Source organism: Gekko japonicus, unplaced genomic scaffold (genome assembly GCF_001447785.1).
Source record: "Gekko japonicus isolate JY-2015 unplaced genomic scaffold, Gekko_japonicus_V1.1 scaffold29, whole genome shotgun sequence".
In the NCBI taxonomy this organism is placed as follows: domain Eukaryota; kingdom Metazoa; phylum Chordata; class Lepidosauria; order Squamata; family Gekkonidae; genus Gekko; species Gekko japonicus.
In genome coordinates this window covers 1,802,557-1,819,877 of record NW_015172003.1, presented here as the reverse complement: position 1 = coordinate 1,819,877, position 17,321 = coordinate 1,802,557, and the positions used below count along the sequence as shown (strand labels likewise).

General features: G+C 42.7%; 1 protein-coding gene across 2 annotated transcripts in view; it reads left to right on the top strand.

Annotated features, from left to right (window-relative positions):
* Positions 1 to 15,710, top strand: part of SH3PXD2A (SH3 and PX domains 2A) — a 366,396-nt gene extending 350,686 nt beyond the window's left edge. For both annotated transcript variants that reach the window (XM_015420129.1, XM_015420128.1), the window contains 4 exons: positions 82 to 416; positions 2,317 to 2,366; positions 10,662 to 10,781; positions 10,909 to 15,710. In XM_015420129.1, the coding sequence (XP_015275615.1) occupies positions 82 to 416; positions 2,317 to 2,366; positions 10,662 to 10,781; positions 10,909 to 12,801 (2,398 nt within the window). In that variant the 3' untranslated portion in view covers positions 12,802 to 15,710. The remainder of the gene's footprint in view (positions 1 to 81; positions 417 to 2,316; positions 2,367 to 10,661; positions 10,782 to 10,908) is intronic.
* The last annotated feature ends 1,611 nt before the right edge of the window (positions 15,711 to 17,321 follow it).

Sequence of the window (17,321 nt, the reverse complement as noted above, 5' to 3'; positions counted from 1 at the left end):
CTTGGTTACCCAGTGAGCTTCATGGCTCATCCTTCTTTTGAGATGCAGGGTACTAAATATGTTTTTTTTTCTTACATTCAGGTACTTAGGCAAGGAGGGCTGGGCCCCAGCATCATATCTCAAGAAAATAAAAGATGATCTTTCATCTAGGAAAAAGAACTTAACAGGACCAGTGGAAATTATAGGAAACATCATGGAAATCAGCAACCTGCTGAATAAGAAATCCTCGAGTGACAAGGAAACGCAGTCAGAAATTGAAACTGCAGAATCCCACATTTCTAAGAAGGAAATTAGCTTGCCCATCTTATGCAATGATTCCAATGGCAATGCCATGGTGGCTCAAGACAAGCAGGTCTCAAAACTGGCACAGGGATCTCCTGCCATAGCACGGATTGCACCTCAAAGAGCTCAAATTAGTAAGCCTACAGTTGGTTTCTCATTGTCCTATGGCTCATTTCTCATGCCTGTTTATTGCAGGGATTGATTAAAGCAGCTTCTTAGTGTGAGGAAGGTATTGGTTCTGATGTTGGTCTCAGGGTATAGTTAGAACGCCCATGATGCTTGCTGAAATTAAGTGGGTCTGGGTCTGTCTTTACCGGCATGTGGAGACTGTTGGGAACACCATATGTAGATTCACTGTGTTCTATGGTGGAAGAAAGGCAAGTTATAAATACAACAAAACAAATTTAATCTGTAGAAACTACAACCCAGTAGGGCAGCTTACTAGTACAACATGTGAATACTATTTATGTCCATCCGCTTTTGCAAATCGCCTAATGGATAGAAGGAATCCTGCAGTTCTTATGAATCTTTCCAGTAACTTTCCATGCAGTAAAGGATCCCTTGTGGCATCTTTTATCTACAGACCATATTACTGGATTCTTGGGACTGGGACTGGCAATATGGTGATCAGCACCATGCCAGGCTGTGACACATCATATTGACTGTTCTACCAATATTACTTATGGCCTCATGTGGGCTTCACCTTAAAGTGAGATTGACATTGACTGTTCTGTTACGTTTTGGGTGTAGAAGAACCATATGGGATTTGGAAAGGTGGTTGTTAGTAAATGCTAGGGTTTCTGTGTCCTCTTAGTTAATCCAGAATGGAATACATGTGGGAGTAATCCACTGTTTTAGCAGTTATTGCTATGTTTCCAATACTTGTTAGTGTCCTATTCCCTATCTAATATTAGGTGACAGGCCCCATGTCTGATACCTGTCTGACAAAACTGTAACTTCTATACACATCTGTGATTGGTTGTAGGATCTGTGGCACACTGAGGATTATAGCAGTGGTTTGTTTTGGGCTAGGTGCTTGAGGCCCTCTTCTGTCCAGAAAGTATACTACTTTTAAAAAGTTCTGTCTGTGAGCTTTTTAAAAAAAATGCAAGTGGAGGCCAGATCTCACCTGTAACTGGACGGATATTTCAGCCACCCTTAGAATTTTATGTGCCTTCAGGGCTGAAAGGAATCACTTTTGTAGTGCCCATTAATTCAGGGCTGGACATGACATTGGGAGTTCTGTGATAGGCGCTGTCAAGAATTGCCACTTTATCCAATTCTGAGGTTCTGACCGCTGTGTGGGTAGCAAAATCTACAGAAAGGGGACAGCCATGGCTGGGAATGAAAGTTCTGTAAGCCCAAAAAAACCTCCAGGTTTGCCAAAAACAACAACGAACACCCCCCCCCCCCCAAGTTTTTGTTTTTGTTTTAAATAAAGAAGCAACAGCCCAGTTTGCAGGTAAAATCTTAATAGCAGTGTCTGCATATGCAAAGATATTGGGGATGAGGGGGTGTAATAGCCACTAGAGTTCTGATGATGTTTTGGGTTGCTGTAGCAGCCACAATGATTGCTGAGGCGCCCACCTTGAAAATTAGTGCTAGGATGAGGATAAGAAAGCAGTGAGCTGGGGGGGGGGCAACAGCAGGAGGCAGGCACAATGGTAACTAAGAGCAGGGATAGAAAAAAGTAAGGGGGAAATGGGATTTCCCTTTGCCCTATTCATTGTGGGCTCCCTCACTTCTTTCTTTATAAAGGGCAACTCCAGGGGATCCTGATCTGCACTGGGTGAAGAAGAGCTTAACTCTTTTCCTGACCTATGTGGCTCTGCAGAACTGCTGTTGCCCCATTAGGATAGTCATGTAGACACTCTTTGCCCCAGGCAGCTGCTATAAGGAAAGAAATCACTTGGGACATGGAACTCCCGCACATTATGTGCCTCCCAGATTCTTAATGTCTGAAAAGAATGTTGGTGTTTTGATTCGTATTGTCTGTTTAAATGTGGAATTCCCCCCCCCTTTCTTCCTTGCTAGGCTCTCCCAATCTAAGAACAAGGCCTCCCCCAAGAAGAGAATCCAGTTTGGTGAGTACTGGCTTTTCCTGCCACTTATGGCACTAACAAATATTTGACTTCAATAATTTGCACAAAATGCTTCCTTAGATCCTAAGTGAGGGAACCGTCAACATATGTCATGATAGATACAGTGTTGATTTGGGGACTTGCTGAGCACCCTAAAAGGGTAAATGATTTATAGGCCTGCCCTAGTGGAAGTGAGGGTTCATGAGGGAACAGAACAAAAAGATTCTGAATGGCTTTGGGAGGAGGCAAAAAAGCACAAACCCGCTTTGCATGCACAGTGGCCATTCATGGATTATGGAAATATAAATGGCACAACACAAATGTGTGCATCTCAGGTGGTTGTTCTGGAGAGGTATGTCACCAACACTGCCATGGAAACTTCACTCTTAGATATCTCATTCACATAAATGGCTTCCTATAAAACAGTGCAAGAGCAGGATATGAAGAAAGTTAATGAATAACTGATATAATAACTAGAACACCAAGATACTCATGTGTCCCATGTTCTATATGGTCAAAAGTTAAAATATTACTAGATGTTTGGGTTTTTGTCTTTTTTTCCATCTGGAGGATCACTTACATTGTGTCCATTCTTGAGGATTAAATGTCACATTGCAGAAGTCCGCTGCATAAGATTCTGCCTTCTATTGACAGGACTGGAATAGGTGGTGTTAGATATAAGACTCGAGGCAGCAGGTGAACAGTGATAACAGCTTTATTGAACACCAAGTCAGAAGAACCAGAATGAGACGAACAATGGAGCAAGAGGCTCCTTTTTAAACAGTCCGGGCTTGGCAAGCCACGCCCACATGTCAGATAAGATCCAATCAAATGCAGTACATAAAGACCAATCACTTTGCTTTCCTCCAAAACTTCCCTTGTTCTGATAGGTCGGTTTACAATACCTTGGTCAGACTCAAGCTCAATACATTCTATTTCATACACAACAGGTGGGCCAATGTACTACTTACTCTTACTGACAGTAGTTCCAAGGTCTCAGGCAAAACAACTTCCCCAGCACTTGAGATCCTTTCGCTAGAGATGCTTAGGACTTATCCATGGCCTTTCTGCACACAAAGCATGTCCACCTGTAATTTTGTTGTGAATCCTTGCCTGGACAATTCTGATTTTACCTCTAAGCCAGACAAGAGGTCTAGCCCTATCTCCTGTGAACTGGAGGATTAGATCTGGTGCATCTGGTGCTTTTACCTATAGAATTTTGTTAGTTAGAAGCCATGATTAATTTATACCTCACTTAAAGCCATCAACTGCTCTGAGGAAAATGAAACTTAATCCTTAGTGACTGTGATGGCTTTTTAGCAGAGACCAGGTGGCAGACATGCATCTTAATTATAAGTCACAAATGACAACAGGACTCAGTTCACTATTCTAAGAACCCTTATGTTAGTTCCTTGGATTACATTAAGTCTCTCAGTGGTGGTTTTTGAGGCTGCCCTGATAGTTTAAAACTCACTCCATAGTATGGGTGCATTTCACTACACGTGAGTTCTATACAGGTACAATTTATTTCAAGAGGCCTATTTAAAGTCAATAAAGGGTATAAAGTAGTAGTGCATAATTGATTTGCTCTGGTATATTCATTAATTGGAGAAACTGAGCAAAGCCTGGAATGAGTAGGATATTTCACATTTGCATATGAAATGTATGAAATTTGCATGCTTTAAGAGCTTCACTGTGTGACATTATGAATTGGAATTAACATAGGCAACTCAGCTTTGATTAATTCCAGTTTATTTTAAGACCTGAATAAATTATATGGATATGAAGTTGAATTGCAGTATTACATTATTATAAGTTCCTGCTTCTTTCCAATAAAATATACACATTTTTAAATATCATGCTTTACCATATGGAGAATGTGTGTGTTGCCTAACAAATAGGAAGAGGTCCTACATTCAAATACACCACTGGAATCCATACAAATTCCCTTGCCCCAAATCCAGCAAGCCATCAATGAGAAACAATAGAATGTTGTGTAGAAATCAGCTCCACTACCAGCAAAGAAAGGATACTAGGAGGAAAGAAAACATCCCACAATTGCAGTTAATCCTATAAAAAAGTTTGGGCCACAATGGTTCTGTTTTTGTTGCTTGGCTTTTGGCTGCTGTTTCATCTGATTCTCATGACCGTCTAGAGAGTTGCAACACATAAACCACAAAGCTCCTGGTCACAGTATTCATTACTCTGAATGGTCTGCCTTTAGTTGTACTACTCCAGTGTGATTGGCTGTGGAATCTGGGGGGCCTTTAGGCAGAAGGTTCTTCATGAGTATGAAGTTTTCAGTAAGTAACTGCCATTTTATATGTGGGGATAACGTCATCAGATCATGCTGAATAAATATGGAGAGCGAGCACAGCTCAATGACAGGGCACAAGCTGCTGCCAGAGGTGGACCAATGGCATGACTTTGTATAAAGTAGCTTCAAATGCTCCATGTAGCCCAAAATAATTTCTGAAAGAGCAACTAATATCAGTAGATTATATAGTCTTGTCATAGTGTATTTCCGAGGAGTGGGTAGAAGTTGACGACAGAGCCATAATTGTCCATTCCAGAAAGTGGAAAGGGAGAAAGTCACACGGTGCTTTCCACACAGTCGTATGTCCAGTGTAAATTCACACGACTGAGCTAGGTATAGATGGGTATATGGGTACAGGGAAAGCTTACCAGCTTTCACACAACTCTTGGCACTTGCTTAGAGAGATCCATCTGTTATTTCAAGTATTTTAATTTTGGCGGAAGACTAAGAATATGGACTTGTAGCTTCTGGAAGCATCAGGACCTGAGAAGAGAAGAAGAGAAGAGATTGGATTTATACCCCGCCCTTAACTACCCAAAGGTGTCTCAGAGTAGCTTACAAACTCCTTTCCCTTCCCCTCCCCACAACAGACACCCTGTGAGGTAGGTGGGGCTGAGAGAACTCTTGACAGAAACTGCTCTTTTTCAAGAACAGCTGTGCCAGAGTTATGGCTTGCCCAAGGTCATCCAGCCAGGTGCAAGTGGAGGAGTGGGGAATCAAACCCGGTTCTCCCAGATTAGAGTCCACGCACTTAACCACTACACCAAACTGGCACACTTAACCACTACACCAACCTGCTCACCCAAGATGGTGCCCTTTGAATCATCATTAAAATGCCCACTTCAATATTATGCACAGGAATTCCACAATTTTTCCATATTTTATATTTCATTCCCCCACCTTTCCTTTCTGTATGCCAGGTTATGATTCAAGAGTATTCTGAATCTTCTTCAGAGTAAGGCAGGAAATGGTGGTAAACATGAGGAAAGCAAACAGAGAGAAAGATAAACAGAGAGAAACAGGTGAGGGAGAAAGGCAGCCAGTGGCTTATTAACTCCTTCCTGCTCTATTTCCCTGTATTTAAGGGAGCTTCAGGAGTTAGAGCTTGGTATCCACGTGGCTTCTTTTCACATGACAAATGTAACATACAACCAGACTCTGAGTCTGGTTAATGTTTTCTCTTCTGAATCTTCACCCCCCCAACCTCTTTGTACTAATTATTTTTAATTAGACTGTATTTGGCATGAATACTTATAATTAATTCCATACTGGGAATAAATGCATGCATCTTTAGGGACTTCTGTTTCCAATTGGGTTAATCTAATGTAAACCATCCCAGATTTTGAAGATATTTGTTAAGAATTTAAGAAGAGCCCTGCTGGATCAGACAACTGGTCCATCTAGTTCAGCAGGATAGCCTGTCTCACATAGCGGCCAAGCAATTCCTCTGGAGGTCCAACAACAGGTTAAGGAGGTTGATGCCTTCCCCTGATGTTGCCTCTTGGCTCTGGGATTTAGAGGTTTAGTGCTACAGAACATGGTGGTTCCTCTGAGTAACCATAGATGGTAGCCACTGATAGAGCTATCCTCCATTAATCTAATCTCCTTTTAAAGCTGCCTGTGTTTGAGGTCATCGCTAATCCCCTGACAGCAAATTCCACATTTTAAATTGAATTGCATGGTATATTAATATTTACAGTACCAACATGTGTTAAAGAAGCACTACTAAATATATGTGCACAAGCACCCCTTCTGCTCCTGTTGACCATTATGCTTTGCAAGTCCCCCTCTACAATTTACATAGAGTACACCTACCAGACAGTCCCAAGGAGTCTGCACTGCAAAGAGTGTCAGACAATCTGGGATGAGATTCCTTTCCTTCAATATAGTTGGTGTCAGAATCAACAAGCATCATAGGGGGAGGGGAGTGCTAAAGATTGGCTTGCATTCTGTGAAGTAGTAGACAAAATGAAAAAACACGAGTTCATCTGTGTTATGGGATGAACTCTAGTCTATCCAAGCTATTACATTGAGATAGTGTGCCCAAGCTTAGTTAGGTTGATAACAATGATCAGTGTGAGTTTATAGCAAGTTACTCAGCGTTTAAGTGGTATAAAAGTACAGTGGTATAAAAGTACAGATGACCAATATTAAGGTTCTTAGCATTTTAAAAAATAGTATTATAAATATTTGCATAAGAAGCCATTAAATCCTCCTCTAGGTTAGAGAAGTGAAGAAGGGAGGGCAGAAAAATTGGTAGGGGAACCTGTTTTAGAGCATTTTTTCACATATTTGTAATATTATTACAACTAGGAGTAAGGTCCGTTGTGGGAAGAAATACAATGAGCTCTAGAAGGAAGCTCCAGGTGAGTGGCTGATAGGGTGGCAGAGGGAAGGTGAAAATAGAGGGAGGCAAGCCATGTTTATTTCCTTCTGCTTAGCTATAAGGCAGGGCTGTCTCAAGTCATTTTGCTGCCCCAAGTGGGTAGTATGGGAGGACAGCCTCATGGTAATAGGTATGGTTCCCTCCACCCCTGATTTATGTTGATTTGGGGTTATGCAGTGGCAGCTAAAGTAGAAAAGCACTTCCTCCTATGCCATGTCTTCTGGGTTCCAAGGGTTTGGAAAGCGGTTCCATAGCCAGTTACAGGGTTGCCAACTCTGGGTTGGGAAATACCTATAGATTTGAGGGTTAGAGCCTGGGGAGGGCAGGGTTTGGTGTGCAGAGGGACCTCAGCAGGATATAATGCCACAGAGTCCATTGCCCAAAGCAACCATTCTTTCCAGGAGAACTGATCTCGGAGATCTCCAGGTGCTGCCTGGAGGCTGGCAATACTAAGGGGAGGGCCAGACCTGTAGATTTGAGAGGTAGAACCTGGGGAGGGCAGGATTTGGGGTGTGGTGGGACTTCAGCAGGGTATAATGCCATAGAGTCCACTGCCCAAAGCAGCCATTGTAATAGCTGGGAAATTTTCTGTAGGGGAAATGATGTGCTGTGGCTGGGGAACATGGTGATTTCTGGGAGATCTCCAGACCTCACAGGGAGATTGGCAACTCCAGTGACCATTTAAGGGGAAATTGGGATATGTATTTTACTTCAGGGCACATTCAATGACTCCCAACAGCAACAACAAACTGTTTAGAATGTTAAAGGCAAAGGCCAATCAGGCTGCATATGCAAATGACCTCTGTGTTCCGACTGACTATTGGGGGGAGAGGAACAGCAAACTGTTTAGAATATTCGAGGTGAGACTCAGGCAGTGATGCCAGTGGATAGGGACAGCTTCTGAGTAACAGATTAGGGAGCCAACCTTTTGAGGAGTGTGTGTTATGTTCAGGAGAGTCCATGACCAAAACACAGAGGTCTTCGGGGGGGATCGCGGGGGATCGCAGTTCCCCCGGGTGAGGTGGGGTGGGGCACACGACGAAGCCCCGCCCCCTGCTTCCAGCTGCCCCGCTTCCGGCCCTCATTCAGCCAGGAGGAGGCAGGAGAAGAGGGAGGGTAAGTTGCTTCCTCCCTGCCTCTCCCCACCCCTGCCTTCCTGGGGCCAGGGAGGGCCTTGGTGGGGCTTCCTCGCACTCCCGCTGGCCTTGCAGGTCCACCGCCAGGCCCCTGATGTCAGGGGGTGTGGAATATGCTAATGAGTTATGCTAATGAATTCCCCTAGCTCTTTTTCTACGAAACGACCCCTGCCAAAACAGAATTATTATATAGAGAGATAAGAATAACTGAAAATTTTGGGAACACACAAAAAACCTCTTGTGAAATATTTTTTCCTCTTGGCCTGTAAAGTGCTTTTTAAGACATTTATAGTTATTAAATTTTATAAATATGCCAAATATTACAGTTTTATATGCTAAAATCCCCCGCCCCCAAAAAAGAGGGGGGAAAGCTTCATCATTTCAGGAATGTTTACATCTACTATATCCACATTAAAGATATTAATAGGCTCAAGGCCAGTAATTGTTAGTTCTTGTATGAGCCCACTGTATTTGCAGCCTGAGCTCTCATTTTTCATAACCCAGTGAATGCAACTTCAGGCATTAAAAAGCAGGAAACCTCACTGATAGTGCTGTGTGTGTGTGTGAGTGAGTGAGAGAGAGAGAGACGTTTCCCACAGGAACGGCTCTCCCCACTCTTGCATTTGTATTCCTTCACAGTTTTTGGTCATTTTTACAGAGGTTTCTGTAGTCCCAGATGCAAAAACGAAGTTTGTTCTCTCTTGTGGCGCAGCATCAGACTTCCCTGTTTCTGGGAAATCCCTTGCTGCGTCACAAAAGGGGGCAAACTGTGTTTTTACTCCGGGGACTACAGGAACCTCTGCAGAAATGACCAAAAACTGTGAAGGCATACAAATGCAAGAGCGGGGAGAGCCGTTCCTATGGAAAACAGTTCAACCAGGACAAAATCAAAAATTAAATTTCTGCCTCCTCCAGCTGCTAACTGATGTTACTGATCTCTACATTTTTGTGTGTAGATTACTCTAGGCTATCTATGATGATACGGTGGTGATTTTTTCTTCTTCAATACAATAAACAGAACATTTGATCATTCTAGACTCTTGCTGAATCTTTGTAATATGAATCTAAGGACTACTCATTTATTGCAGGCTAGTTCTTAGAATAGAAAGAGGGGTCTGCTTGGCATGGTGGTAAGAATGCAACTTAAAGATCAGCATTTCTAGCTTCTGAATTATGTGGTAGGGAAATGATTGGGAGTGGGGGGTGGAGAATGGTCCATCTTCCTGGAATTCCCTGCAAACATTTGGGTATTGAGCAATGCTCCCTCTAAGCTATGGAGTCTTGTGAGCAAAAATTCTACTTTGTGAGCTATTGGCATTAAAGCTGTGAGTGAACAATTTAGCTACTGCATAAATTAGGCTCCGGTCACACAGAAAAGCGGGGGGGGGGGGGGGAAGCGTGGCTGTTTGCCCTGGGGCAAACTAACGCACGGTTAAGTGATCAGACCTCCCGTGGAGGTCCTGTGGTGGTACCGTGGAGGTTCCGTGGGTAGGGAGAGGTGCCGATCACAGGACAAGCCTGCGCGCAACGAAGAAGCGCGCGGTGTGGCAAACTGGTTTTCTTTTTTTGTGTACACGACAAATGCACATGCTCCGTTGGGTGCGTGTGCGCATCCACGGAGAATTGGGGGGGAACCTTTTGTGCACGGGGACATGGGCAGGCACCGGATGCCACCGGAAACACGATCAGACGCCCGCCTTTGCCCCGCGGTTTCCGGAAACTAGTACCTCCGAGGTACTAGTTTTTTGCTGCGCGTTTTCGCCGGGAAGCCTCGGTTGTGCCACGGAAGCGCTACGCTTCCCAGATGTGCCGGTAAGATCGTGCCCGGAAAATCCGCCTGTCTTCCATCTCTCTTGCGTGGCTAATGTTCCATGTGACCGCAGCCTTAGTTTGCTCTGAGGGCATCCTTCCTGAGCTAAGACAAAAATGTGTGAGTCGGAGGCTAAAAAACTGTGAGCTAGCTCATACTAACTCAGCTTAGAGGGAACACTGGTATTGAGTGCAATAGTAGTTGACCATAGTTTAGATGGGTTCCCCCCGCGATCCACTGTGTTATGTATTGCAGACTTTCTTCACAATGTCCAACCCTAAATCCTATTCACATGAAATGTCCTTAACCTCTCAGTCAAACTATACATTAAGAGGTTTGGACAGGCATTAGGGTTGCCAGGCGAGGGATTTAGGGGTGCCAGGTGAGGGATGGGTGGCATTCGGGGGGTGGGTGGTTCATGGCTCCCAAAAGTGGGGGAAACTCTGCTGGAAACTGGGGGCTGGTGACCCTAACGGGCATATATATTGTCTGTGTATGTAATGGTTCATGAGGTCTAAGTAGCAAGATAGAGTTGTTTATCCATCTCTGCTTTCATATAGAGCAGGTCATTGTCTAAAAATTAATACTGGGCCCTGTTTTCCCCATGTCTACTCCAATTTTAAACTAAACTAATATCTTCTTGTGACAGGGTTTCCAGCTACCCAAACCCCCTGAGCCACCATCAGTGGAGGTTGAATACTACACTATTGCAGAGTTCCAGTCTTGTATTTCTGATGGGATAAGCTTTCATGGAGGACAAAAGGCAGAGGTGAGCCTGGAAATGGAAACACAAATAAATAAGTGATGAGTTGCTTGCTTGTAGAATGGTCATCTGAATAAAAAGAATTCTGTAGCATTGTTTTTCCTTAGTAACAATCTTATTAATCATCCTTTAGGTTATTGACAAGAACTCTGGTGGCTGGTGGTACGTGCAAATTGGGGAGAAAGAAGGCTGGGCTCCTGCATCCTATATTGATAAAAGGAAGAAGCCTAATTTAAATAGGCGAACTAGTACTTTAACCCGACCCAAAGTCCCTCCTCCAGCTCCTCCCAATAAGCAAAAAGACACTGATGAAGGAACATCTGCAGGGACCATAACTCCTGGAGATACCCAGGATTCCATGAACAAGCAAAAATATGAAGAACCAGAATATGATGTGCCTGCTTTTGGCGTTGACTCAGAATCTGAGCTGAGCCAAGGAGAAGATGGAAGCCTGGAGAGGGGCATGCACCAGCTAAAGCTTTCCCCTGGGTCATCTCTCCAGAGGGCAAACTCAAGTGTTGGAGAATCATCTGAGGATGTGGCTCATGAAGAAGAGACTATATATGAAAATGAAGGATTCAGACCATACATAGAAGATGGTCTGTCAAGCAAAGAGTCCAGTGGTGATTCTGATTCTCAAAGAAGTTCATCAGTATCTTTGATTCAAAAAAATTCACCATGTTCTGTTTCTCCCAAGTCCTCGCTTCTTAAGCCCAAAAGTGACAAGGGCATTCAGCCAAACCTTGGGAAGCCTAACCATTCCAGGAATGAGGAAACAAAGCCAAGGTCAGCCTCAGATGCTGGTTTAAGTAGTGTGTCTAAATTGGGCTTAAAGAGGGATCCTGGGGAGAATTTACCTAGCAAAGCAAAACCAATGGTGAGGCCTAAACCTTTCCTGAACAAAGCAGACTCTCAGAGTCAAGAAAGGATGGACATTAGCACTTTACGCCATCAGCTAAGGCCCACTGGCCAGCTCAGAGGTGGACTTAAGGGTTCTAGAAGTGAGGAATCTGAAAGCCCGCCATATACAGCTTCTGGAAATCCAGAAGAGCCCTTCAGAAGAAGCTCTGCAGATCTCATTACAGTTCCTCCCCATACCATATTCTGCTCAAACCAGTCAGCCAAAACAGAACATGAAAACAACTCCTTGAAATGTCTCTATATAACTACTGACTCTTACCAGAAAGTTCAAGATTCTGAGATCAGCTTCACAGCAGGCATTGTGGTGGAAGTAGTGGAAAAAGAAACAAGTGGATGGTGGTACTTGAAATATGGAGACCTAGAAGGATGGGCTCCTTCTCAGTATTTGATGCCCTGTGATAACCAACAGAAAGAAATCACATCCAACGAGACCAACATTGCACTGGCCAAGAACAGAAGAAATGAAAGCAAATCCAACAGCTTGGAGAAGATAGAGAAGAAGGTCCAGGCACTGAACACGATCAACCAGAGCAAGAGAGCAACACCTCCTATTCCCAACAAACCTCCTGGTGGCTTCTCCAAAACATCTGGACCTGTCAAATTGCGAAATGGAGTTAGACAGCTAGCAGTGAGGCCACAATCTGTATTTGCCTCCCCACCACCCAAGGACAGCAACCTGTCTTGTTCCTTGCGTAGAAATGAATCTCTCACTGCCACGGACCACCTGAGGGCAGTACGCCGCAATTCATCTTTCAGCACTGCCCAGTCACAGATCAGTGATTCTAAGATAAAACAAGCTGATCGGTTGGGCTCTGAGGCATCTGAGACCACCTCATACCTACCTACTGAGCGAAATGGAATCCCAGTATCAACAGTCAGGCCAAAACCCATTGAAAAATCCCAGTTCATTCACAATAATTTAAAGGATATTTACATCTCCATTGCAGATTATGAGGGCGATGAAGAAACTGCTGGATTTCAGGAAGGTGTCTGCATGGAGGTATTGGAAAGGAACCCAAATGGCTGGTGGTACTGTCAGATCATGGATGGTGGGAAACCTTTTAAAGGATGGGTGCCCTCAAATTATTTAGAGAAGAAGAATTAGAATGGCAATGTCTTTAAATTCCCTAATTTATACTTTTCTACTACATACTTATGGAGGCAAGGAAAAATACAGTTACGTATTTCCTCTTGCTTTGTCATGTATACAAGGGACATTAAAACTGTACTTTGCTTGGATCAGCAAGTTGGCCATGTTTTGAGGGGGTGTGATGCATGAAGGGTTGGCTGCTTCAGCTAATACCAAGAAAAGGCAGCTGGAACAAATGCCTTTTTTGAGAGGTGAAGTCTTTCACAAACCATGTGCAGCAGGGTACATTATCCCACCATCCTGTTGTAAGAATAGGAAACCAATTGTGTGCCTTTCTCAGTATATTTTGTACCTAGCTGGCCACTAGGGAATGTTAGGGAGTTCGTGCCAAACCTGGACATGCTAAAAATTGCAGCTTGTTGAATTTCTTCCACGTGAAGTCTGTAAGTATTTTCAAGCTGTGGATGTTTGCCCTAAGATGTATTTCGAGTGTGCAACAGAGTAGGTGATGAAACTAATTCAACCCAACCATCAACTATGACACCCTTCTCAGCAGATGATTGTTTGAAGACTCAAAGCCTTTTCACTGTGCATTACTGGTATCTGACTCAGACCATATTTTTCCCTTAATACTTCATTTCTCTCTCTTCCCTTCAACCCCCTGTGGCATTTATAGTGCTGTTCTCCTGTGGTATCCTGTGACAGCAAGTTCAACTGTTTTGTTGGGAAGGGTCAAAACTTTTTTAAAATTACAATTTGAAATGTACCAAAGTCATATGTGGTTTCTAGGTGTTCATGAGCACACTAAAATGATGCTTTGTGCACACCTTTTCTGCTTATTGATTGGTTTTGTGTTTAGGTTCTCCTGGACAGCCAGTATTGATACTTCTTTTATAATGGGTCTCATGCTCCAGTGCTAATTGAGATCTTTTCAAATCTCCCTAGTTGGACTGTGCAGTGGAAAAGGTCTATACAAAAAAGAAAGCCATGATTGTATGAACCTCTTTACTATACCATGACCTGGTGGGTTTGGCTAACTAGCAACATAACCTTAGCTAAAGGGAAGGGTTTCTTGGCCATCCTTATCTTCCTTTTCTTCTTTGGCTGATCCCTTGTTGTACAGAGCATAGATTCAGAAGATTCCTCCTTCGTGTGACTCTCCTATTGCTTTTATGAGGTTCCTAAAGCCATGTATGCTTCCTGTCCGTCACTCATAAATACTGCAAGGCTCCCAGCTATCACAGATGGCAGGCAGGTCTTTTGACTGGGAAACTAAGCTGACAGTCATTGCACTGTGGTAGCGAAGCAATGGCTTCTTCAGGATTGTCTTAGAAGTTCTGTTGCTCGTCTCCTTGGGGCTACTGGAATGGAGTCCAATGATCTGCATGTCCACCATATGAAAGTGAGAGCTGAATCTGGCATCTAACATTTTCTTTTCACAGTGCATTCTCACAGCCAGGATGCATCACATAGATAAAAGTTCCAAGTGATTGAATTATCCCTGAGTGTCGGTGAAAGCTCTGGAATTTACTTCTACATAATATATTTGCAGTCCAAAGCCCACATTGGCTGGAGTTTCCCATTCTTTGCAATAAAGGGGAAACCTTTACATGAGCATAGAGAGACTGAATCCCCACTGTACATGCAGAACATTTCTTATAGAAGAAAATGAGGAGATATGTGTGTACATTGTAGTTTCTGCATCACAGCCTAGCAGCCATTCCTGAATGATACTGAAAATACTGGATTGGTAATGCCCGTGCCTCAAAAGGAGGAGGAGCTTGCACAGTGTATGACATTTTCAAACAGCAGCATTTTCATTTGTCAGAGAAGCATCAGTGTTTACAAAGAAGTGGGGAGAGAGAAGAAGCTATGGATTTTTACACTCTGCACCATCTTTGTATATTTGAGGAATATCTGTTTTCTGGGGGGCCCCCAAAGAAAACTGTAGCAAATACTCACTTCGCTGTTGGTTCTGTATTGGGAGGAAAGCACCTGAGTTTTTCACACTCACGGAATGGAAATTGCATGAGCGTGCCATTAGGTGAAGAATGTTGCTAAGCATGAAACATGTGGTATCCCATTTTGCCTTCTCTCACTCAATTTCCTTCCTCACTTATTTATTATTTCAAGATATGATACCTTGTGGTACAACATGGACAAGATTAAAACCACTGGGGAAAGGCTTGGGGTGCAAAAATGTATTTTGATGTGGCTTCAAACATCTGCTCATAAATAAACCCTGTATCTATAAAAGAAGCCTCAGAAGACCTTTGTTTAAGAACACTAGAGGTCAGACAAGAGCTTGACGTTCTGTCTTTAGGGTCACCATTTTGTGTATCAAGAGGGAAAAACACCCATTGGGTTTTGCTGTAACTGTGACACAATAAGTAGCTCTCTTGTCTTCTAGCAATTGCTTATTCCTGTTACAGGTTCAAAGATAAAAGGATAGGAAGGTTTTAATTAGCTCAAATTAGTTTTCTTCTAAAGACGTTAGCATACTATGAAGAGGCGGTGTTTTGTTTGGTTTCCCCCATTATGCAATTTTTGCCTCTCACTCTATTTAGTGCTCCTTGCATACTTGTATTAAAATTACTATGGCAAGTGCCAAGGGATTGATTTCTGCCACTCATGTTGCTATTGGCCTTTCACTTTGATCATCTGACACCATCAAAGGTTGACCCACCCAGGTTCTGTTGCTATAGTTCAATTAGCATGGACAAAGAGGTGGCATGGGGCAAGGAGGGAAACTTCACTAAAATTAGGCAGGGAGAAGAACATTATCTACATTGTGAAAATGGTGCAGATTTGGTCCAAAGCAGCGAAAACCATCTTAAAGTTTTTCTTCCTGAGGCCTAGCAGCTCTGGAAGTTCCCTCCATTTTTCAGTCCTGCTAAAATCTTAGCAGCCATTTAAAGGATTGCCAGAGCTGCTGTGAGATTATAATAGAAATATTAAGTTCTTCTGCTGGACAGTATTAAATAGAGCAATACCTAGAGTAATCTGCTAGATTGCAGTACTAATAGTAGTGATTTAGCAATTCTTATTAATGTTTTTATGGTTAATTTTTAACAATAATGATGAGGAAGTGGTTCATTATTTTAATTAATGCACTTTAACCATTAAACCAAAATGCAGAAAATCAAGTGCATTATTTAAAGATGCAGTATATAATTATCATTGTTTAAAGTTCAGCTATTTATTAAAATAATTTATAATTATTTAAAAATGTACTATACAGTTTTGTTCTAAAGATGTCATCATCTCCTGGGGAACCTAAAAGTGCAACTCCCCAAAATTCTGCAGTGAGCTGTTGGATTCTCAAAATACAGTTAATTCAGTTAGCAAGAATTAAATTGCTGCCTTGAGAAAGAGGCATATGTTTCTTAACGGAGAGACATGAGCTTCCTAAAAATTATGCTGCCTTAAGTCCAAGGAGAGAAGGTAGGATATAAATGTTTTAGATAAATAAATTCCTAAATGTAGCCCTGAGGAATCTCCTGTGAGGAGCTCATGCCAAGTAGAGTCACAAGATCTCCCAGATTCCCTCCCTCTCTTCCATGTGCTACCAGCTGAGGTGTCTTTGGTATTCTTGTAGTGCCCAGTGTTTCCCTGGTGAATGCAAACAATTCTTCATCCACAACATGCGTGGAGGATCATGACATGATAAATGAATAATTCTGAAGATGCTTCTTCAAATGGTCTCTGAGAAAATAAGTATTTCTTGCTGCATCTAAGACTTATGGCTGGTCCACAGTTATATTGATGATGGATGTGGTTTTCTTGGCTATCTCTTCTGTGGCGTTATTACTCCCCGGCAACCAAAGCCATTCCATTCATAGTTAATGTCTACATGGTACAAAACAAGCACGGGGTACATAAGTGCTGACGTCTTGCAAGGGTCTTATGATGAGCCCAGAATTACTTAGGATTTCTTAAACATGCTTAATTGGTAGGGTCTTTCACACATCAAACCAAACAACCCTAGCTTGGGCCAACGGGGCACTCTGGTTGCCACTCTCATAATGGTGGTTGATTTCTGTGGGGGTGGCATATTTGGCGATGTAAGCATTCTTTAGTTTTGCATCTTGCCCCTACCAAAAAGTGTCTCATGTTGGTCTGACCTGGATCTGATTTCATGATGCATGAAAGTAACAGTTGAGTGCAGAAGTAGAGAGATGGTGATCATGTAAAGGACACTAGCAAGCACCTTTTAAAAATAGTCAGTTCACTGTTTTCCACATTCCCCAGCCCATAAGGTTGGTCATATAGGCAACTTCGTCAAAAAGCATTACAATGACTAAATTGTTGTAAAGACATCTACATTCACAACCATTTTAAATGACTGGTCTTCAAGATCTCTCCATAAGAAACTTTCCCTCTCATCCTATTAAATTCCCACTCAAAAATGCCTATATTATTTGGGGAAGGCAAGGCAACTCCCTATTTTTAAAACTAAATTTGTCAAAATTTGGTGATTTAAAAGCATAAATGCACTTTGAACCATTTTTACAATTACCTACAGTACCTAAATC